Here is a 24,106-nt window from a genome sequence, read left to right as displayed (position 1 = left end):
GCAGAAATCGCTAGAAACTACGACGGATACACAGGGCATGAGTAAGTTTTTATTGATTTTACGTGTAAAATATTCAGATTTCGAAATATTTATCGTTGTAAATCGACTATATGTCGTTCCCCATACTATGCCTTATAACGTGTTCAAATTTTCAACGGTTCCTCCCGTAACTTAACACCGAGTCACACAACGCGTGACGCGTTCATGAATTCATCGTTGGCTTTTTCTCGAGACGTGAGCTTGGGCCGCCTATGCTCAGGCCGGTATGACCGGGTAAAGCTCTTTTTGTTGACAAAGATTCTCAATAGAAAGAGAGAGAGAGAGGGAGAGAGAAGGACAGAGAGACTTTTGACGTTTCGGCCGGGCCGCTTAACAAGATTTAACGATGAAGTTGTCCCTTGTGGAGGGCAATAAAGAAATTTTCCGAAATAGCATTTACCCCTGGTATTCTGTCAAACTTTAACGATTTATGAATTTCGTTTTCAATCAGAGTTCTCTGCATTGTTCTCAATTTATTGGCAATGTCCATCATAGCAGGCATGGGATTTTAAGTAATAATCAGTTTGTAATCTCTTGTAGCAGGCTAATTTCTCTCAGTGTTCTTGTTTTCTTATGATACTCCACATTAGTTTGTCATAAAGCATCTACGACGCAATAGGAGGTGTCGTATGGATATGGAAGCAAGTCCTCGAAATCCAATTGATCGTCAAATCGGATGACGCTAATTTCGAATTTTTGAGGGTTTGAGCTAACTTAAATATAGAATTACGTCGGCCGCTCCAAACTCAAAGCTAACTTAACCTTTTAGATGATTACGTACGTCTAATTACGTGTTACACCGGTATCTCCACTGTTGCTGCTGGTGCAAAACTCCACTCGTAATCTCCACCGCATCTTTAGTTTTTAAAATAATGCATTATGGTTTTCCTATTTGTCCATGAGCTGTAACCCTTTATTGCTTTGTAAAGGTCTGTAACTAGATACGGAAAGAGTTTGAGGACGACAAACTTCCCCAAAAGATCGTCTCTGTTTTTTTTTGAAAGATCCGGAGAGTGTTCGTACGCATTTCGGATAAACCGTACGAGTTCAACAGCCGATCTGGCATTGTAACTTCGTTTGGGCCATACAGACGTAAGATCGTCATAAATATTTCTGATCTTATCAGTCCAATCAGTGAAGGTTGCGCAAAAATGATCAGAGCAAAATTTTTCCAGATTCCTTTCCACTCCACTTAACTCACGTTGGAGACCATGTCTAGACTGTTTAAATTCTCTCAGATTCCCTACTTTCGTCAGAAATTCCACTTTCGTACGATCATCCCAGAAAAAAGGAAACTTCCACAAGGAGGAGGCTGTTGGCCGACTTTTTGGATCCTTTGAAAGCATTTCCGTTATGAGGTGGAAAGCCTCTGGAGAAAGAGAGGAGCATAAATGCATTTTGTTCCTGCAAATGTTTTGTTCGATTTCGTGAAGATTTGACTTGAGCGACTTGTCAGAGCTGCTAAAAGGATGCTTCTTTCCCGACATGACATAGTGGAAAAGAATACCACAGCTGTAAATGTCGGTGGGTTTACTGTGCCCTTCATGGGTCTGTGCCAAGAGCTCAGGGGCCATCCAACAACGTGTTACCGCCTTTGAGTGCATCACAGATTTGCTGTCAGTACTAGTTTGCTGCAGGAATTTACTGAGTCCAAAATCGCTGAGTTTTACGAATAATTCTGGCTTGGTTCGATACAAAATGTTTTGAGGTTTCAGATCCCGATGAAGAACATCGCACCTATGCAAAAACTTCATACCATGAGCAATCTGTGAGCAGATTGTGAGGGCCTGACTGCGTCCTTTAGTGGAACTGAGATAGTTGTCTAAAGAACCCTCCATCAGCTCTATAACTATGTACTCAAAGTTGGAATCTCTTGTGCAAGTGATGTAATTAACAACATTCGGGCAACTTGACAATTTTAAGAGGCATCTGATTTCTCTCTCAAGCATACCATCCGTCTTTGCTAATCTCGCTTTTTCCAGACGTTTTAATGCTACCTCTCGGCCATCCATCTTATTGATCGCAGGAAACACACAGGAAAATGTACCTTTTCCTATTGGCGTCGTATGATAGTGGTAATTTTCAACATTTTGAGAGTTCTTACCGAGCACCACCTCAGACAGTACAGCTTCATGGACGATGGACTCAGAAATCCATTTCATTGTTTTTGGAATCTTTAACCTTTGATATTTAGAGAGCATATCCTCGCAAGTTTTCCCATAAATATCAGAGAGAGTCATGTCAGCATTGTATCTTTCAAGAAGTCGAATGAAATTGATTGTTTGTTGGGAAAGCGAGGAGTCCGTTTCACTTACTTTGTTGCAGAGCAAATGCAGAGGTGTTTGTCTGCACTCGTTTTGCACATTAACCTCACATCCATGGTCGAGCAAATACTCACAGATCTCTAGGACATTTTCATTGTTAACAATGCATAACGTATGAAGTAGGTAGTCTCCACTCATATTTCTATAACGCCTGGCAGACTCAGCCATATCCCGATTTTGATCGTCCTCGAAAATTGCCTTCAGAAAAGTGAATGCACTTCCAAAAGATTCGTTTCCTAAAAGGACTTCAAATGGGCACTTCCCATCACAGTTTGCAATCCAAGGATTCATTCCAAGGGCTAGAATTCTGCTCCATAAATTTGGTTCAACCAAGTCTTCTCGCACAAAACGTTCCTTCACTAACATGTGGAAAGGTGTATCTCCTTTGTTGTTTCTTGAATTGACGTTTCCACCATGGGAGACGATTTCGGACCCAATTTTAATCATGTCATCACTGATTGATGGGAGCATCAGGCTTGCCCACATATGTAAAGCTGTGTTCCCTTCAGAATCAATGGAATTGATTTTCATTTCATACTTTTCCAAGATGGGAATGCCTTTGCAAACTATCTCACGCCCCTGGGATGACGTTAAATGGCCAGTTTTTAAAAGGGATAGGAGAACATGCAGAAGGGACCTGTCGTTTTCGTCTTTGGCGTTAGGTCTTGCTTTAGCTTCCAAAAGAAGACTCCAGGTTTTCACAGCTTGAATCCCGGAATAATTGCCATATGCCGGATAAAGAGCATCAGGCTGGTCGTTTTCGTCTTTGGCGTTAGGTCTTGCTTTATCCTCCAAAAGAAGACTCCAGGTTTTCACAGCTTGAATCCCGGAATTATTGCCGTATGCCGGATAAAGAGCATCAGGCTGGCGGTGGGCACCAAATTTACATGGAGAAAGTAGGTAGGACAAACTGTACAAAAGGGGAGTCTCACTGAAGTCGTCTCTTTCATCAGGGTTAGCTTTGTTTTTAAGCAAGAAAGTGATAAAATTGTACCATCTCTCAGGCAAATTACTTGCTACCGCTTTTTCTACAGCGTGAAAAAGACATGTGTGACCTTGCTGATCTTTTTCGTCAATTTGGACTTCTTCCTGAATAAAAAATTCTGCCAGTTGCACATTTGGCATGGAAAGCATGAGGTATGGAAATCCTTCTACTCTCCCGTGAACAGAACATCCAGTTTCTTTAACCAAAATCTTTACTGCTTCACAAACCTCTTTATCATTCCAGCAGGGATTGTTTGGATAAGAATTATCTGGTCTCGTGTATTTTTCCAGGTCCCTCATAAGCTTTTTTAACATTTTTTCTTTAAAGGTAATGTCCAGTTCCCTCAAATATGTCTGCAAAAGTCTTGTCAGACTGCAGTCCTGATTAGCGTGTAATTTCTCGGTCATTCTCAATGCGTCTTTGTTCGAAGTTACGATTTCAAAAGGGTGTTTAAATTTTGTCATACCATGTTTTGGATAAAAACAGAAGTGGAGGAACAGTGATGGAGACATGTCTTCTAATGGGTAGATCTCTTTGAACAGCTCTAGAATATCACAGCGGTGGAGAGTAATGGCAAGCTCTCGCGCAGTTTTAAAATGTACGCTTTTGAAGTAGTTATCGTTACCAATAGTTTTGTAATGTGCAAAGAACGATTTTACTAGCTCTTGGCTTCCGAGCAGAACTGCACTGTGAAGGAGAGTCCAGCCATTTGAATGCAATGAAAATGATAAATGATCGTGACTGAGCATGTCACTAATTTTTTCAACAGCATCATCGGAATTTAAAAGGTACGAAGGACTTAAGCACTCGTGATCAATTACTCTGCAAGGAGGCGGGCTCTTGATAAAATTGGACCTGCGCAGACACACGCATCCCGTGAGATCTACCTCCTCAAGAAGAGGACAAAACCAAAGTAGAAGATCTAGAACTCCAAATGGCCAAGTTTTGTCCCCTATGGTACTAAATGCGAGAACAATGGAACGAGCATCCCTTGCTGGTAATAGGCACCAGTCAACGAAGTTGCGACACGAAGAGATGTGTTGGCGCGAGAAGTCAAGATCTATTTTTTCACTTAGCCTATGAGGTGAGAATCGAGAGATGGAACGCACCATTGAATCTTTTAGCTCAAAAAAATTGGAGTCTTTCAAAATGAAATCTTCAACACCATGTGATCCTTGCTCTGTTTCTTTTATAATCTCATATAAAGTACTAAAATCGCAACCTGTCCTGTCCAAAACCTCTTTTTCCAAACGTTGGACATCCATAGACTGTTCACCGGATGCTTTCAAGATGTCTAGCAACAATTCATCAAGAATAATGAGGAATTCAAAACTGGTTTCCTGGAAAAGATTGAAACAAATGACAAGAGACTTTAATAAAAACGCATTGATGAAAACGATATCAGTTATGGCGCTTTTGTTATGTAATATTGTGTCATTCGTATATGCCTCAAAACAGGCCATGGACGAATATCTCAAGAACAATGAAAGATCTAATCGGCTCCTTTTTTGTTAAATAGATCTTGTTTAACCTTTTTTCCAACATTCCGAGTATCCGAGAAATTTCTTGGGAGCAGTATTATCGCCAGCTTAATATGAGGGTCTCAATAGGGTGATGGCTTTTACGGCTAACGGTTAAAGTTTTGGCCAATTTAAGGCTAATAGTTAACATCTTTCCATTGTTTCCACCAGACAAATTTTTCACGGTTAACTTTTTTTACGACTAACGATTAAAATTTGTCAATTTTTACGCCTAAGGGCTAAATTTTTTGGTCGTTTTACGGCTATCGGTTAACCCCGTTGAGGACCTCTAATATTCTCTTGCATAGTTTTTCTACAAAGAAACTGACGATTTCGAATTTCGTCAGGTGTAACGCGACACCTAAGAAACTTCTACCCCGTGCATTATCACTAGGGATCATTAGGATTATTGTCATTAGGGATCATCATCATTCATGATTAGGGATTAAGCTATGATTAAGCTATTATTGGATGAGGTTGATAATGATATCATAGACTATCAATGCCGAGGTCTGAGTTGCCTGCCGAAGCCGAAGGCTGAGGCTGATAACACAGACACAAGGTTTGATTATTCAAGATATCATACATTCAATTCCGTACTCTTTTCTGATTGGTCGAAAGCGCACAGAGAATTTTCAATTTTTCGCGCCTAGGACGTCATGTAGCTGCAGATTATACAATAATCACGTCAAGGACTCTCAAGGTCACGGGCACTCTTGTCATGTACGACCGCAGTGCATGATTTCCAAGGGTAATCATGTCAAGTTAACGCGCTTTGTACTGTCTGCTGATTCGTATATATTTACACGTATAGAAATTAATTATCAGTTCCACTAACTGTCGTGATCTTTTTTTTTTCGTTCAATGTATAACAAAATGATTACAAGATTCGGTTTCTGTGATATCCAGAATAATCAAGGTCTCGATAGGGGTAATCAGCCTCAGCCATAGCGGTTCGGCTGATAACCCTTACCTTGACCTTGAATATTCTGGATATCCAATATTATTTTGATATCATGCGAAATCCAGATGTAATAATTGTTTTATTGTTTTTTGCTAAAAGACAATTTTCCCTGAGTTTGCAGAAGTTTAAGAAAAAGAAGGAAAAAAGAAAGGTTGAGAACTCTACATGGACGAGGGGCTTGGTAGCTCGACACACTTTGAACTCGACATAATAAAAGCAATTTCCGCTGCGGATATGAGGGTTGTCCAATACACCCAAATTGAGTCGATTCGTCGAAGGCAGCCTTCGAATCGATCTACCGGAAGTCGATTCGCGGTTACGGTAATCTGAATAAACCGTTCTTCTTGAGGTGGAAATGTCATACCGGAAGTCCATTTACAAGATACTTAAAATATATTCCGCAAGTGGTTAAAAGGAAGGGTTAGAAATGTTTTCGAATTTTACTCGATTCGAATCGCACGAATGGAGATGCCTTCCTTCCTTTGAAGATTTTGCCTCCAGAAATGAGACTGCTGTTTTTTAAAAAAAATCTGTCGAGGACCAGAAGACATTCAAGCTATTGCTTTTTTGAACAGGAAATGGTTGCTCTCCTGATCTGATTTGTCCGTAGATTTTCTTATCCTAATCATGGGAACCCACTAAAGCCGAAAAGCGGGCACGCCGAGTACTTTTGTAATGAGCAACATCGACATCAAGGTGATCCCTTAGTTTTGTACTTCGCATCCTGTATATTGCGCATAAAAATCACGTAATAAGGGGAATGAGAGCGCGCGCATTCTAAGAACACGGTTTTGCTTTTCAATCCATGACCGGGTAAAGAGGTACGATGATCTTAAGCTCTTGAACAAGCACGGTGACCTATATTTTTTATTGCATAATTTTGGTGAACAATTTATCCCCTTTAAATTGGGGAAATTAAAAAATAATTATTTGAAAGGAAAAAAAGATGAAGCTAAAAGCGTGCACGAAGCCCATTACTCGAGGATTTAAATTATAACCTAGAAAGGAACTACTCGAGGAACATTTTGAGTCGATGTCGTTTAAATTTGGGTAATTTTCCCACAAATTATATATGAAATTGTTCCATACGCTCGAGACTTTTCACCTATCGAGTTAAGTTAATTCAAGTGTTACTTCAAAAACCCTTGCTTCCAGCTGCAGCAAAGTGTACCGTGAAGCGATGAAATGACGCGCGTGCTTATGAATGGTAATAGGACCGAGTGGAGTTCAATTCGGTCTGTAATCATACAAGCGATTTTAAAACATAATCGGAAGACTGCGAAGCAGAAGTCCGATTTGTCAATCACGAGTATGATTACAGAAAGAATTGAACGACACGAAGTCCTGTTACCAATCGATCAAAACTATGACAAAGTTTGAGAAAGAAACTAAACATCAGTTATACGTTTATCTAAATCTCCCTAATGATATTCATGGATAGTAAGCACAGCCTTACGACTCGTTTCGTTTCCATGGTTTCTGTAATGAATATTCATGCATCGACGAATTGTATGACTCGTGAATACATTAGACCACTTGTATTAAGCCGTGGTATTAGACAACCCTCCATTTAAAACATAAGTGTGCATTAACGTGTTGTTCTGCGAATCGACTTCCGGTGAGACGGATCGACTCTAATGAAGAGGAGTCGAGTGGACTCGTGCGAATCGAGCCCTGGATAAAGTTGCTAAGGTGTGGTCTTTGAAAAGAAGTTATATCAAGGACGATATAAATGGGTGCCAGTGAACTACAGAGACTGAGGAGATACTGGAGGTAATTTGCGATGGAATAGTATCCTTTTTATCATAAGAGTAAGGAACATATATAAACAATAACTACAACAACACAGAAATCTTTGTTTGCCAGACAACAATGGGCTGTGAATTTTATATCATAGTTTGACTTACTCTGGTAATTAGTGCTGTTAATTTAACTCATTAACGTCACATACATCCAAGCTACTCACGGTTCGGTTAATCCTCTCGTCGTTGCTATCTGCCTTCTCCGGGCTTCTATTTTTCTTTTCGCTTTTTAAAGTAGAGGTGATCTGGTCGTCATCACTATCCCCTGAAGAAGGAGCTAACCCTAATAAAGAAATCATTCTATCAGTATGGAACTAACATTGTTTACTTGGAAATAAACGAAAGGAGATCGAAATTGATACATCATCCGGCAGCATTTGGATGGATAACTCACTGTGTGGTGCTTCTTCATCGTCTTTTGTAACATAAGGTGGCAAAGGCTTCTCCTCTAGTAAAGTTACTTTCTGACCTTCTTCAGTGGCTACCTACAAACCATAAAAAAACGCAGATAAGCCATATATCAAAGATGTCGTAGGAGATTCTGTGAGCTTATGGCGCCTGGCTCCGAATCCAGATGAAGCAGTTTAGTTTAAGCCCTAGATGAAGTCGTTATGGTGTTGTCCTTGGACAAGAAATGATACCAAGGACGATGTAAATGGCTATCAGCGAGCCACCGAGGCTGGGGAAATATCGCAGGTAATATTGGTTAGAATAACATCCTTTCGATTCTAAGAGTAAAAGGGTTAAAAACATAAAAATCTCTGCTTGCCAGAACTACCATATAGACTGATTCAGTCATGCTAATTCTTAGTGCCGTTAACTTATGAAGGTCACTAACATCTAAGCCGCTCGCTGTTTGGTTAATCCTCTCGTCATTGCCATCTGCCTTCTCCGGCCCTTTATTCTTCTTCTTCTTTTTCTTTTTCTTTACACTTTTTTCAGCAGAGGCCTTCTGGTCGTCAATAGTGTTCATCGATTTTGCATCCTTACAACAAGAAGCGCTCAGCATCAGTTGACGTCAGATTTAGCTGATTACTATAATTCATCTTGGTCAACATAAAAATCTGGTGACCATCATGACAAACACGTGACTTTATCCGACAACCACACGGCTACCTTAAGGTGGCTCAATATCGTTTTGATATATTGTAAAAATAATTTAATTGATGGATCTTAGCCTCCAGGCCTTTTTGTTTTACCCCTAAAGTTTGTGAGGAAAAATTCCCAATTACTTCTCAACAAATTGTGATCATTTCTCTAACTGTTAGTATTCCATTGTAACATTACAACTTGGTGTTGTTATGGTAACCTGATATGTCATAAGAACATTAAAACATAAGAAATTGGCTGGTGGTTCTTTTCATGCTGTTTTCACTCCCCAGATTTCGACAATTGCGTGTCATACCTTGGACATCGCATGAACTTGTACGTTTTAAAGAAATTCAAGCTTAAAGCCACAAAGTTAGCTTTAGTTCTGTAATTGTTAAGTGTACCTCTCCGTCTGGTTCTCTAAGGGAGCCTTCTGAGGTAAAAGGCATGGAACTCATCTCTGCATGTTTCGTATGTCTTATGTATAATAAAACACTAAAGCTGTAGAATACTTGACTGGAAATATACTTACTATTCCTTTATCTAAGCATAGCGTGGAATGCTCACGTATTACCATTTCATCTGCAATCAAAGCGTTTTACTTTTAAAAATGTGATGCAAACTTAGTGAGCATTGGGGCAATATTTTTTGATGAAGAAAATTATGTTAAATTACAAGTAAGAGTTATAAAGCTAGCATCATCATTAGGAACGGAGGTGGTCAATAATCGGGATTAAGGAGTATGGTGTCTCTGCCTTTGTGGATAAAGTTAATTTGGAAGATGGGAAGACTAAAGAAAGACAGAATCAAGGATTATCACGGCGGCAAAACCCAATTAGCTGAAAGATGCAGTCCTCTGACGTTTTAAAACACCCGACGCCCGCTTTGAAAGGCATTATAAATTTTATGTGAAGTTTAGGGAACATTCGGTAATATTCCCTTGTTTTAATAGCCTGTACGCTCAATATTTAAAAGCACTCGTGCCTGATTCATTATCAGAAAACCAGTTAGAGTGTGAACTGCTTGAATTAAACCAACCAGTTTCGTGGTCTGTAGAAGAGGCCTTGCCCTCAACGAAAATACCTAAAAGTAGAAACAAACAAACAAATACATTTTAAAATATTCGGTAGAAAATGTTATTACAAAGGAACTAGCATTCATTATTTCCGTGAAAGGAAATATGATATGCAAATTTGGACTTAGTTTCGGTGAATTATTTTATCTACCCGAACCCCTTTCTTTTCAAAATTATTTTCGAAACAAATTTGGATTACTCCTTTGTTGACCATCCTATAGAAGGAGAAATAGGAGAAAGTAGAGAAGAAAGAGACTTTTCGAGTCCTCCAATATCTCGGACTTTTTTCTGTATCTTGAAATTAACCCCACTAGTGATATTTCACTGGAACTTTCATCCTCTGACATGTTTCAAAGGACATATTCATGAAATGAAATAAGAGATTAAAACAGAAACATTCGAAACGTTGACCGACACATATACAGGTGAAATCAAAGATTACGACAAAGCAGTGAAAGCCCCAGATGGTAGCTTCATTCCGAAGATAAATTCGACTTGTCAGCACCACATCTTCCGGCGAGGTATGGAACAACGCGATGGTGAAACCGAGGCTCAATTCGCAACGAGATTAGGTAACTGGTTAGAGATTGTAATCATGCATGGTGATCAAGCAGAAAACCAGATAGGATATCAGGTTTCCAGCGTTGTACAACTCATGACGCCCGTTTTGAAAGGAAGTAAGTATTATGTCGAGTTTAAGGAATATCCGGTGATATTCCATAGGTGATATTTCCCAATTCTCAGACCCGAAGTCCAAAACGATTTAAGTCTCCCTTATTGATTTAATTCAAGTCAAGACGAGAGAGCGTTTCACTGTTGTTACAGAGATATTCAAGGTCGATTGAATTATCGATACCGACATTATGTATAATGCGTACTTTGCTCTGGGTTCCAATCTTCGACTCGATCACCTAAAGTACAAGCGACTTGGTCCTTGTCATCGGAAAACTCATCTGCATCACTACCTTCTGAAAAGGAGCAAACTATTAACGAAAAGCTCTGCTTAAAAGCCTTGTTACATTATTAAACTAAAACATTATATTCTCATTGTGCGATTCATATTATTTTCTTGGAAATACACAAGGATCTCGGAATCGGAATGGACACTTCATGCGAAAGTGTTCAGATGAATAACTCACTGTGTGGTGCTTCTTTATCGTCTTTTGTAACATTTGATAGCGAAGGCTTTCTTTCTAGCAAAGGTATTTTTAGACCTTCCTCACTGGCGACCTACAAAACATAGTAGTTATCAGATAAGCCATATATTAAAAATTCCGTTGAAGACTCTTTAGTCTTACAGCGCTTGGCTCCGATTTCAAATAAAAATATTACTTCGAGCTCTGGATGAAGTTGCTAAGATGTGGTTTTTGAAAGGAAGTTATATCGTTACATCGAGGAACGATATAAATGGGTGCCAGCGAACTACAAAGGCTGAGGAGATACTGGAGGTAATTTGCGATGGAATAGCATCCTTTTTATCATAAGAGAAGGGTTTATAAACAACAACTACAACAACATGGAAATCTTTGTTCGCCAGACATAAATGGACTGTGAACTATATATCATAGATTGACTTTCTCTGATACTTAGTGCTGTTAATTTAACTCATTAACGTCACATACATCCAAGCTACTCACTGTTCGGTTAATCCTCTCGTCATTGCCATCTGCCTTCTCCGGGCTTCTATTTTTCTTTTCGCTTTTTAAAGTAGAGGTGTTCTGGTCGTCATCACTATCCCCTGAAGAAGGAGCTAACCCTAATAAAGAAATCATTCTATCAGTATGGAACTAACATTGTTTACTTGGAAATAAACGAAAGGAGATCGAAATTGATACATCATCCGGCAGCATTTGGATGGATAACTCACTGTGTGGTGCTTCTTCATCGTCTTTTGTAACATAAGGTGGCAAAGGCTTCTCCTCTAGTAAAGTTACTTTCTGACCTTCTTCAGTGGCTACCTACAAACCATAAAAAAACGCAGATAAGCCATATATCAAAGATGTCGTAGGAGATTCTGTGAGCTTATGGCGCCTGGCTCCGAATCCAGATGAAGCAGTTTAGTTTAAGCCCTAGATGAAGTCGTTATGGTGTTGTCCTTGGACAAGAAATGATACCAAGGACGATGTAAATGGCTATCAGCGAGCCACCGAGGCTGGGGAAATATCGCAGGTAATATTGGTTAGAATAACATCCTTTCGATTCTAAGAGTAAAAGGGTTAAAAACATAAAAATCTCTGCTTGCCAGAACTACCATATAGACTGATTCAGTCATGCTAATTCTTAGTGCCGTTAACTTATGAAGGTCACTAACATCTAAGCCGCTCGCTGTTTGGTTAATCCTCTCGTCATTGCCATCTGCCTTCTCCGGGCTTTTATTCTTCTTCTTATTTTTCTTCTTCTTTACACTTTTTGCAGCAGAGGCCTTCTGGTCATCAATATCGTTCATCGATTTCGCCTCCTTACAAGAAAAAGCGCTTAGCATCAGTTGACGTCAGACTTCGCTGATTACTTTTCATCTTGGTCAATATATCAATCTGGTGACCATCATGACAAACACGTGACTTTATCCGACAACCCCACGGCTACCTTAAGGTGGCTCAATATCGTTTTGATATATTGTAAAAAAAAATTTAATTGATGGATCTTAGCCTCCAGGCCTTTTTGTTTTACCCCTAAAGTTTGTCCGAATCCAGATTAAACATTTTAGTTTAAGCCCTGGATGAAGTCGTTATGGTAAAGTTCACTAACATCTAAGCCACTCACTGCTTGGTTAATCCTCTCGTCATTGCCATCTGCCTTCTCCGGCCCTTTATTCTTCTTCTTCTTTTTCTTTTTCTTTACACTTTTTTCAGCAGAGGCCTTCTGGTCGTCAATAGTGTTCATCGATTTTGCCTCCTTACAACAAGAAGCGCTCAGCATCAGTTGACGTCAGATTTAGCTGATTACTATAATTCATCTTGGTCAACATAAAAATCTGGTGACCATCATGACAAACACGTGACTTTATCCAACAACCACACAGCTACCTTAAGGTGGCTCAATATCGTTTTGATATATTGTAAAAATAATTTAATTGATGGATCTTAGCCTCCAGGCCTTTTTGTTTTACCCCTAAAGTTTGTGAGGAAAAATTCCCAATTACTTCTCAACAAATTGTGATCATTTCTCTAACTGTTAGTATTTCATTGTAACATTACAACTTGGTGTTGTTATGGTAACCTGATATGTCATAAGAACATTAAAACATATAAGAAATTGGCTGGTGGTTCTTTTCATGCTATTTTCACTCCCCAGATTTCGACAATTGCGTGTCATACCTTGGACATCGCATGAACTTGTACGTTTTAAAGTAATTCAAGCTTAAAGCCACAAAGTTGGCTTTAGTTCTGTAATTGTTAAGTGTACCTCTCCGTCTGGCTCTCTAAGGGAGCCTTCTGAGGTAAAAGGCATGGAACTCATCTCTGCATGTTTCGTATGTCTTATGTATAATAAAACACTAAAGCTGTAGAATACTTGACTGGAAATATACTTACTATTCCTTTATCTAAGCATAGCGTGGAATGCTCACGTATTACCATTTCATCTGCAATCAAAGCGTTTTACTTTTAAAAATGTGATGCAAACTTAGTGAGCATTGGGGCAATATTTTTTGATGAAGAAAATTATGTTAAATTACAAGTAAGAGTTATAAAGCTAGCATCATCATTAGGAACGGAGGTGGTCAATAATCGGGATTAAGGAGTATGGTGTCTCTGCCTTTGTGGATAAAGTTAATTTGGAAGATGGGAAGACTAAAGAAAGACAGAATCAAGGATTATCACGGCGGCAAAACCCAATTAGCTGAAAGATGCAGTCCTCTGACGTTTTAAAACACCCGACGCCCGCTTTGAAAGGCATTATAAATTTTATGTGAAGTTTAGGGAACATTCAGTAATATTCCCTTGTTTTAATAGCCTGTAAGCTCAATATTTAAAAGCACTCGTGCCTGATTCATTATCAGAAAACCAATTAGAGTGTGAACTGCTTGAATTAAACCAACCAGTTTCGTGGTCTGTAGAAGAGGCCTTGCCCTCAACGAAAATACCTAAAAGTAGAAACAAACAAACAAATACATTTTAAAATATTCGGTAGAAAATGTTATTACAAAGGAACTAGCATTCATTATTTCCGTGAAAGGAAATATGATATGCAAATTTGGACTTAGTTTCGGTGAATTATTTTATCTACCCGAACCCCTTTCTTTTCAAAATTATTTTCGAAACAAATTTGGATTACTCCTTTGTTGACCATCCTATAGAAGGAGAAATAGGAGAAAGTAGAGAAGAAAGAGACTTTTCGAGTCCTCCAATATATCGGACTTTTTTCTGTATCTTGAAATCAACTCCACAAGTGGTATTTCACTGGAACTTTCATCCTCTGACATGTTTCAAAGGATATGCATGTTCATGAAATGAATCAAGAGATTACAACAGAAACATACTGTAACAAACATTTCAAACAATTGAGAAAGAATAAACAAGGTCGATTGAATTATCGATACTTCCATGTTTGTGAAGTACACTTAAGTGTTGCGTATACCAACGACTTAGGTGCGACATGCATTATGAAGCACAACGGATACGATTCGAGTGTGTGCTGTTTGCGTGTGACAATCCTATTCCATCGGTTTGAATACGGCGTTGGAATATGACATCTAGCAAAGAGGATTTTGCTAAAATCTCTGTTAACTGAGTTATGGCGTCAATTAAGATCGATGACCTATCTACTGCAGTTAATGAACCAATTGATCTTCAAGGTGAGTCTTTGAACGTTAAAGGACAATAGCAGCAATGAATGAAGAGTTTTTCCTTATGTGCAGACACCAAGGGCCTGATTATCGTCGAATAAAAAGATGACGACGAAGTCCAGAGGAGAGCTTTACTTCTTCTATCTCCTAATAAAGAAGTTCAAGAAAAATTCGAAACGTTGACTGACACATGTACAGGTGAAATCAAAGATTACGATAAAGCAGTGAAAGCCCCAAATGGTAGCTTCATTCCGAAGATAAATTCGACTTGTCAGCACCACATCTTCCGAGGTATGGAATAACGCGATGGTAAACCGTGGCTCAGTTCGTAACGAGATTAGGAAACAAGTTAGAGATTGTGATCATGCATGGTGATCAAGCAGAAAACCAGATAGGATATCAGGTTTCCAGCGTTGCACAGCTCATGACGCCCGTTTTGTAAGGAAGTAAATATTGTGTGGAGTTTAAGGAATATTGGGTGATATTCTCCAAGTGATATTTCCCAATTCTCAAACTCGAAGTCCAAAACGATTTAAGTCTCTCCTATAGATGTAATTCAAGACGAGAGGGCGTTTTACTTTTGTTACAGAGATGAACAAGGTCGATTGAATTATTGATACCAACATTATGTATAATTCGTACTTTGTTCTGGATTCCAATCTTCGACTCGATCACCTAAAGTGCAAGCGACGTGGTCCTTGTCATCGGAAGACTCATCTGCATCACTACCTCCTGAAAAGGAGCAAACTATTAACGAAAACGTCTGCTTAAAAGCCTTGCTACATTATTAAACTAAAACATTATTTTCTCATTGTAAGATTAATATTATTTTCTTTGAAATACACAAGGATTTAGGAATCGGAATGGACACATCATCCGACAGTGTTCAGATGGATAACTCACTGTGTGGTTCTTCTTCGTCGCCTTTTGCAACACTTGATAGCGAAGGCTTTCCTTCAGGCAAAGGTATTTTCAGACCTTCTTCACTGGCGACCTACAAAACATAGTAGTTATCAGATAAGCCATATATCAAAAATTCCGTTGAAGACTTCTTAGTCTGATAGCGCTGGGCTCCGATTCCAAATAAAAATATTAGTTGGAGCTATGGATGAAGTTGCTGAGGTGTGGTCTTTGAAAGGAAGTTATATCGTTACGTCGAGGAACGATATAAAGGGGTACCAGCGAACTACAAAGGCTGAGGAGATACTGGAGGTAATTTGCGATGAAATAGCATCCTAGAAAAGAGAAGGGATTATAAATAATAACTACAACGACATAGAAATCTTTGTTTTCCAGGCATGAATGGACTATGAACTCTATATCATAGATCGACTCACTCTGATATTTAGTGCTGTTAATTTAACTCATTAACGTCACTTACATCCAAGCCACTCAATGTTCGGTTAATCGACTCGTCATTGTCATCTACCTTCTGCGGCCTTTTTTTCTTCTTCTTATTTTTCTTCTTCTTTACACTTTTTGCAGCAGAAGTCTCCTGGTCATCAATAGCGTTCGTCGATTTCCCCTCCTTACAAGAAGAAGTGCTTAGCATCAGTTGACGTCAGACTTCGCTAACTACTTTTCATCTTGGTAAATATATCAATCTCGTGACCATTATGACAAACACGTGACTTTATCCGACAACTACACGGCTACCTTAAGGTGGCTCAAAATCGTTTCGATATAGAGAAAAAATAATTTAATCGATGGATCTTAGCCTCCAGACTTTTTTGTTTTACCTCTAAAAGTCTGTATGAAAAAATTCCCAACTATTTCTCGACAAATTGTGATCATTTCTCTGACTATATCATAATTCCATTGTACCATTACAACCTGATGTTGCCATGGTAACCTAATATGTTATAAGAACATCAAAAGGTTCTTTTCATGCTATTTTCATTCCCCAGATTTCGACAATTGCGTGTCGAACCTTGGACATCGCATGAACTTGTACGTGATTCAAGCTTAAAGCCACAAAGTTGGCTTTAGTTCTGTAATTGTAAAGTATACCTCTCCGTTTGGTTCTCTAGTGAAGCCTTCTGAGGTAGAAGGCATGGAATTTATCTCTGCATGTTTCGATTGAATGTGTGCGTAAACTCTCTTCGGCTGAAGTGAAATGAAGAGAAAGGAAAAGTTGTCAGTGAGTTTCCACAATTAATGTTGCATGTCCCAGTCTAGTTTGATGTCGCAGTTATCATTTCTGTCCCCTCAATGCATAACATTTCCTTAATATCTTAGTAATAACATAGTACTATCATAGCGCAAATGGAGAACACACCTAACTGATACGAACTCGAGGTCTGAGGAGATTAGAAATTTGTACGATTATCTGAATGTTACCGGAGGCAACAAGGTTGAAACAAAGAAAAACCTCATTTGTTTCAACAACTAGGATTCCGAAACTAATTACCACCAAAAACCTAAATGATCCGTTATAAAGGTGACCTGCATAAATTGTGAACATGTATCTCGCAGGAAAAAGGGATGTAGCTGGATTTATCAGCTTAATCTCAACAGATACTACAAAATACTACATAAGATTTGTTTTAGCATTTTTATGAAATTCATCAGAACAGAGAATATCGAGCTTAGAGGTTATTTTACGTGTCATTCGAAATGCAACATCAGCCATAGAAACATTCCAGTTTAGCTTTTAACTTCTTCAATACGTACCTCTCTTGCAGAATATTTACAATCTTCCCGTGGGCAGTGAAAGTGGAGCATATCTTTCTTACTCCAACCGCACGAATCCGGTGATGGGCAATTTTTTCGAGGCAGTTCCTTTCCGGTGCTCATCCTCACAGGTGTCAAATATCACTGTAGAGGGAAGACTATGCCTCCTAGTGAACTAATGGAAGAAACCTTACGTCAGTTAAATTCTATGGATCTAGATTGTTCAAGTTCGGTGTTTTCACTCCGTTTTAATCTCCTCCATCTTAAACCATCGTCTTTCATCTCTGCTCTGTTCTTACATTCATTTTTAACCTTGGTGTTCCTCTGTTCTAAGAGGCTATGATTTTGAAAGTTACGAAGGGCGAATTTCTAGCGGTTCTCCAGCACCCAGTTTGATCAACTGAGAGGTTTGTCACGAATTGAAACAGCAATTTTGCGCATGTATAAAAAAGTCTCCTAACTAAGGGGGGCATTGGGGTCTATTACAAACCGCAAAACCGTAGAAATAAAATCATCGAAAGCGCAAAAAAAATTCGATCAAAACCAAAAACCGCCTGCAAAACCATCAACAGGATAAATTTTCACATCCCAGTCATCAAACCCTAATCGAACAACAATAAATTAAGTTTAGTCTAGTCAAGCCGCGATCTCTAAACATAAGATCGAATAAAGCTTTTGTTATGCAAAATTTCTAGTTCCGGGTCTATCACTTTATATAATCACTTTATATTACTCACAAGGACATTGATATTTTAAATGTTCCTCTTAATCCAATTGCTAGAATGTTGCTTTATTCTTTCATTTTGTCCCTCCCAGTCGTGAACTAATAATTTCGATGTTGCGAAGTTATCGATAAAAACGATATTGTCGATACACGTTCGTGATATACATGTTAATTCCCAGAAAAGTATTCAGAATTTCGAAAGCTTAACTCGTGCACTCTGTCGATTTTTCAGTGATAATTGAAATGACGAAATGTAACAGTTGTAGTAGAAGTGCAAGACTGACTCTCTGTTCTATTTATTCATGATCTCAAAGAGAGATGAACTTTCGAATGGCAAGGTTTACTTTCGCTTTTATTTCGCTTTTCTTTAAACTTGGATTATCAGTGTTTCGCAACACGTATTCCGACCAATTAACCTCGATCAAATTAAAAATAATCAGACGGATCTTTTCTGCCTATGCGTTTCACTTATCTTTTTTTTCTGAGCCATATCAAGATATCAAGACTTGCGTACATCAAGAGCTACACCACATTCTGGTCGTTCATTCTTACCTGATAAGATGTCGCTTACGGTGAAAAGCTTGAAGATATGGTTGACACCTATGTCGAGACTTCAAAAAAAGTAATTCATTTCAAAGCTGATGAATTGAATTACCATCTATTTCTCCAGAGAAGTAATGAACTTGCGTGTCTTTGCTAAGAGGTGCAAACTGAAAATTCCTAGAATTAATTGACTCAGCGATTCTCTGAATTGGCCGATTCGGAAACGGGCATGCGCCTCGCAACATATCCGGATAAAATAACGTGACTTTCAAAAATAATCGTGACTTCATTCAGGGGGGGGGGGGGGGGAGGGGGGGAAGGAGGTTACGATCGATGTATTTTATTTTAACTGTTAACTAAAACCTCTTTTCTCTCTTTTGACTTCTATAAAATCATTGAAAAAAAATCTGTATGAGGTAGAGCCAGCCTTGTACCATTTCCACTGATCTTAGTTGAACAAAACCGTAGAACGAGATCATGCGGAATGGAGCCAAGGGCCCTTCGTAGCTCTTCAACCGCACGGATCATGCCAAGAGAATAGGCATGACAAATTGAATTAAATAAAAGTAGAAATTTCTCGGAGGGATCAAGATAACACTAAACGTTTCGGATGGTGGAAAGAGTCTACTAGTAAGCTTCTCCGACAATCAATTTTCTTTCATAATTTTTGTGAGTCCCATGGAGTGCCTACTTATACTCGTTCCAAAACCAGCCCCTCCTTAAGCTCCGTGAAAAATTTCTCAAAACAACTTATTTTTCTATTTTAAAAATATGAAAAGCAGACGCGATTTTGTGGCCATTGCTGCTGTCGAGAGGTAATCGGCGTGGAGAAGATAAAATAAGGGTACTGGCGAAGTTCCCGACTGTACCCGGACTAAGTGAAGTAACCAGTTTTAGAGGTTTGTCAAACCCAACATATGAAGTTAGATAAAAGGAAAGATCATTCTTAGCAGGAGCTTGAAAGTTTGTGAGGCGTATGAAAGGCGTCTTCTTGACGCGTTTCCAAGATGAATCGGGCGAAAATATACCAGGAAAATTCGCCTCGTTTGACACGATTGAATTGTTAAGAGATGTCTCTTCTTACGACTGGCATTAATGCAATTATCGCAGCGATAATATAGCTCGCAGTGACTCGCTCTGAGACAGCACACACTTCCAAACTTTGGGTTTAGTGGCACACACCTGTCGCATTTAGTATCCCTACCTTTCCACTTAATCGCATTATGTGAAGTTGTCTTTGAGTCTACGGTGCCCAACGCAAAATAGACCCCTTGTGCGTTTGATTCAGTCCGTGGACATTCCCATCATACGTAGCGGCCTTACATATGCAAACGTTGTTGGGAAAATGACCCAAAATTCACTCCTAGCATCCATAACTCCTTCTTCCATTCCTGCTAACTTTTTGCTAAGTCTGCCTACGTATAAGGCTTTCGCATGATCAGTTCCTGCATAAGGCTCAACTGGTTACAAAGAACTGCTCAAAATTTTATCAGTCCGCAGACAAATAAGGTGTTTTTAACCGACAGGTAAAATAGGGTGATATCACGCACCGCCATCTTGGATCGAGGGCCGCACCAAAACGAGGCTGGACGGGCATCCTGGACGACATGCTTGTTTAGCCAATATGGCTGAAGGTGGATTTTCTGCTGCGTGGTCGAAATCTCTCCGCAATGTTCCGTTTTTTGATGCCTCTTTTATCGAGACATGGCTTGAGACCGATGGAGAAGTCCCGAAGAAGGTGGTAACTCGTGGTTATAGTAACTTCTGCGAAGGGTATATCTTCGATGTCGAAGGTAAAAGTTTCCTTTCAGTCTCAAATTTAACTGCAACACTGGTGTGATTTCACGCTACGCATGCTTCTTTAGGCATCTTAGATGGTGCTTTTTTTTCGTTTATTGCACGATTCGCCATTCGAAATCTCTTGTGCAAAATCTATAGTGTATTAAACTTCCATATTCGCACTTTGCTTTCAGTTAAAACTCAGGATACACAAGTAATTGTTAGAGCTCGAAGCTACAAATCACAGAGAAAAAATGAAGAGCCATGGAGGTTACAGGTAAGCTTATTTATAATACTTAAGTTTTGTCTCAGCTCGAACTTTGCTTGATGTAATTTTCATACGAGTTAATTCTTAAAACATACACACACACATTCACAGCAGATATTTATCCATTTAATTTTTTTTAGGTTGAGATATCAAGGACTCCCGAAGTTAAAATAACCAGTACCTCCTGCAACTGTGAAGCAGGTGCAGGGCTCTGTAACCATGCAATAGGGCTGGTTTACCTCCTTGAGCATTATAGAAAACTGGGCTTAAAAAGTGTACCTCCTGCCATGTCAAAAACAAGTCTACTACAAACATGGCACGTTCCTCAAAGGACAGCAGGAATCAATCCCCATGAGGTGCAAGAGGTGCTGGTGCAGCAAGTGAAACCACCGAGCAATGATGCAACACAAAAAAAGAAAATACGCAGGTTAGATGGAGTACGGTCCACTCTGTATAATCCGATTCCAGAACATTTTGGTTCACCCAAAATCATTGATTCTATGAGAGACATATTCAAACAATATGAAGACATGCAAGTAAACAGTATTGTTCCAGAAACTGACAGTTTGGACCATGTGAATAGTAAACTAGGGAGAGTAGCTCATGGCTCAGTTATATCATACCAACAACGTCAGAACACAACCAATGATCCAAAAATTCACATTAATGTTGAGGGGCCACAGGAGCCACTGCCTTTTGGTGTACCATTGCTTAAAAGCAATTATACATTTGTGCCTACTTTGGCAGAACTTAACTTTGCTGAAGGGCTTAGTGTCTCACAAGCACAATCCTGTTTATATGAGGAAGAAACAAGGGAGCAGTCTGACACTCAGAAGTGGCATGATCTGAGGGCACAGAGGCTATCTTCGAGTAAATTTAAAGATGTTTGTGCCCGAAGGGCTGACTTTGAATCACTGGCAGTAAGGCAACTAAAGAAGACTGTGCAAACTGCAGCCATGAGGCATGGTATAAATACAGAAGAAGAGGTAGCTTCTGCATATGCTGACAGTGGAGATTGCAATGTTTTCCCTGCCGGGATTGTTATCAACCCATCATGTCCACATCTGGCTGCCTCTCCAGATCGAAGGGTCTATGATCCCTCTGAAAACAATCCCTGGGGGCTGCTGGAAATCAAGTGCCCTATTACGGATTCAATCTCGCAGCTGAAATATCTGAAATGTGTAAATGGGGTTTATAAACTTCGAGAAACACATAGCTATTACTACCAGATCATGGGACAGATGATGTTGACAGGTTGTGAATGGGTAGATTTTTATGTTTATTGTAAATCTGACTTTCGTTTAGAAAGAGTGAGGTTTGATGCAGAATTTTGTTCAGAGATGAAGATGAAATTAGACAAATTTTATTTTGAATACCTCCTCCCTGAACTGTTAAAAAAAGTGGGGGCATAGCCTGCTTTGTGAAGCATAGTTAAAAAAATCTGTATGACTAAGCCTAATGTTTTGATAAGTGCTTGAAATAGGATGTATGCTGCAGCAGCAGAGACAAATAATTTATGAAAGGATTTAGGATTTTTGGACTAAGTACATGTAACCAACTCATGTGAGCTGTATAGAGAATGTGATTTCGAACCTCCCTTACAAGGGGGCACCACCTCTATCCTAAAATCTTCTTGTGGGGGGGGGTAAGGAAATGTAATGGAACTACACAATACTAACAGGCAAGTTATTGTTTTAATATAGTGGCCCTCTAAAGTTTGTGAGAAGGCAGCAAATTGTCCATATTTGGTTTACTGAACCAGCCAACGAAAGTGGCAAAACTTTTTCAAAAATTTGGTATTCTTTGATTCGTCTGATTGCTCGCTCGACGTGAATACGGAGGCGGGCAATTTGTTGTGTTTCTGTTACTTCTTTTGAGGTGAACTGCAAAGACTTTGTCTTAGACAGGAAAGGAGGGATTGTCAATGTAGCTTTTAGGGGTTGTAATAAATCTTGAATCAGAAAACCCTTATCTGCCATGACCTCGTTTCCTTCTTCAATAAGTGACAAAATTCCACTACGCCTTGTTATCTCTTTGTCTGATATACTTCCCTGATATAAAGAACTTACAAATGTTACTGCACCATGAGGAGCTATTCCCACAAGGCATTTAAGGGTGGTATGCGACTTGTATGCAGAATAAAATTCTGAGTTCAGAACCTTAGAGCTAGGCCTTTGGACTTTGATCTCAGTGCAGTCTAGGATAACCCTTGTTTTAGGGTATGTGGTTTTGAAGCACTGAGGCATACTATTTTTTATCTGAGCAGTTGTGGACCAAATTGGCACTTGGCCAAGCATTGTATACAGAAAATTTGCCCAAGTTAAAATGATTCTGCTGACAGTACTTGTGCTAATATTGAATCTTACTCCTAAGTCTGTCTCCAGCAATCCCAACCTTAGTCTGATCATAAATAAAAACAGTTGGTCATAGAGCGACAATGCAAAATTGCCACTGCTGCGCCTCCGCTTGTAGTTTTCTTTGCCTCGTTCACGCTGAATCTGGGACCATTTTATCATGGTTTTAGCATAAGGTTCAACCCAGCTATAAAAGCTATCAAATCGTTCCTTTGATACAAAGCCTGTGTAAAATGTCAGCAATTCAGAATCTTTGGAAATGTTTTCAGCTCCAAACCTGGTCCCTTTTAGATCTTCCACCTGTTGCTCTAAATCACTGATTTGTGCTTTAAGGATTTCAATTTGTTCCACTGCACTCAATTCGGCGGGTTCTATGTTTTCGTTTTCCGGTTCGTCCGTAGCCATTTCTTCCATTTGCTCATCACTAGCACTGGCTCCCTGGCCTCCTGATCCAGTCTCCCCTTCCTCCATTTTGACATCCTGCTGGAATGAATCGACAAAAGATTGTCGTCGCTCCTCTTGTTCTTGCTGTTCTGCCATAGTTTTTAACTCTTGTAGTTTATTTTGTGGGCGGTCTTGGCTGGACTTTGTCCACTGAAACTGCGAAGGCATAACTCCTGGTTTCAGACGTATAAGCCCTGTTATAGTTTTAAACATATCGCTTGGCTTGAAGTGAGCAGAACACACTAGAGTAGAGCCTTTCTTGATCTAGGAAACGAGTTTAACACTCTGAATTAAATCGCTGATAACAAGGGAGAATCTCATGGAATATTAATAATCATATTCGAGTCAATGAAAACAAACAAACCGGTGCCATGTGCGTTTGACAGTTTCGGCCAAAATCGACCAAAATCTAATGTAATGAGTCTATAGTTCCTCTGGATATGAATCGAGTACGCAATTCACGTTTAAGAAGCAAGTAAGACGGGAACTAACTGAGTCTTAAATCGAAAAACTTCCCGAACATATATATCAAAAGTGCACACGTGCGTTTGACAGCTCGCTGTAGTCACGACTCGACACTCACCTGAAAAAGAAAAGCGTCCCTTCATCTCGCTTTATCGCGGCAATCCACTTCGATCTCTGTGAAGAATTTTTAGGAAAGTTGAAAAACGACAAATTCTGACCACTTTTGTTTCGTTTGTCGTTCGTACAGTAATTTACACAGCAATGATCGTGAG

The 24,106-nt window shown here is 39.3% G+C and overlaps 3 protein-coding genes across 6 annotated transcripts; 1 reads left to right on the top strand and 2 right to left on the bottom strand.

Moving 5' to 3' along the window:
* Positions 1-501: 501 nt before the first annotated feature.
* On the bottom strand, positions 502-18,767 carry LOC113683375 (uncharacterized). Of its 4 annotated transcripts, XM_089213815.1 has the most exons (20): positions 18,534-18,767; positions 17,258-17,432; positions 16,595-16,690; positions 15,966-16,112; positions 15,488-15,578; positions 15,227-15,316; positions 13,838-13,882; positions 13,332-13,381; positions 12,562-12,693; positions 12,110-12,256; positions 11,666-11,756; positions 11,436-11,554; positions 10,938-11,028; positions 10,677-10,766; positions 9,762-9,806; positions 9,256-9,305; positions 8,473-8,619; positions 8,029-8,119; positions 7,799-7,917; positions 502-4,688 (listed from the first exon to the last, which is right to left on the bottom strand). In XM_089213815.1, exons 2-20 carry the CDS (start codon positions 17,378-17,380, stop codon positions 897-899), a joined length of 5,556 nt encoding a protein of 1,851 aa, XP_089069941.1. In that variant the 5' UTR covers positions 17,381-17,432; positions 18,534-18,767; the 3' UTR covers positions 502-896. The 4 variants fall into 4 exon arrangements, with proteins under 4 accessions (XP_089069941.1, XP_089069942.1, XP_089069943.1 ...); XM_089213816.1 differs by lacking the exon at positions 16,595-16,690 and having other exon boundaries at positions 18,534-18,748; XM_089213817.1 differs by lacking the exons at positions 7,799-7,917; positions 8,029-8,119; positions 8,473-8,619; ... (2 more) ...; positions 10,677-10,766; positions 10,938-11,028.
* A 1,283-nt stretch (positions 18,768-20,050) lies between these two features.
* On the top strand, positions 20,051-22,536 carry LOC113683710 (uncharacterized). The gene is made up of 3 exons (XM_027200980.2): positions 20,051-20,317; positions 20,498-20,580; positions 20,712-22,536. The coding sequence occupies exons 1-3, from the start codon at positions 20,149-20,151 to the stop codon at positions 21,981-21,983; spliced, it is 1,524 nt and encodes a 507-aa protein (XP_027056781.2). The 5' UTR covers positions 20,051-20,148; the 3' UTR covers positions 21,984-22,536.
* Positions 22,266-23,582, bottom strand: LOC149041660 (uncharacterized). Its single transcript, XM_089180906.1, has one exon. It carries the CDS (start codon positions 23,580-23,582, stop codon positions 22,266-22,268), a length of 1,317 nt encoding a protein of 438 aa, XP_089037032.1.
* Positions 23,583-24,106: the final 524 nt, after the last annotated feature.

The sequence above is a fragment of the Pocillopora damicornis genome, chromosome 8, assembly GCF_964200805.1.
Source record: "Pocillopora damicornis chromosome 8, jaPocDami1.2, whole genome shotgun sequence".
Classification (NCBI taxonomy): Eukaryota; Metazoa; Cnidaria; class Anthozoa; order Scleractinia; family Pocilloporidae; genus Pocillopora; species Pocillopora damicornis.
This window is presented reverse-complemented; position numbering and strand designations above follow the sequence as displayed.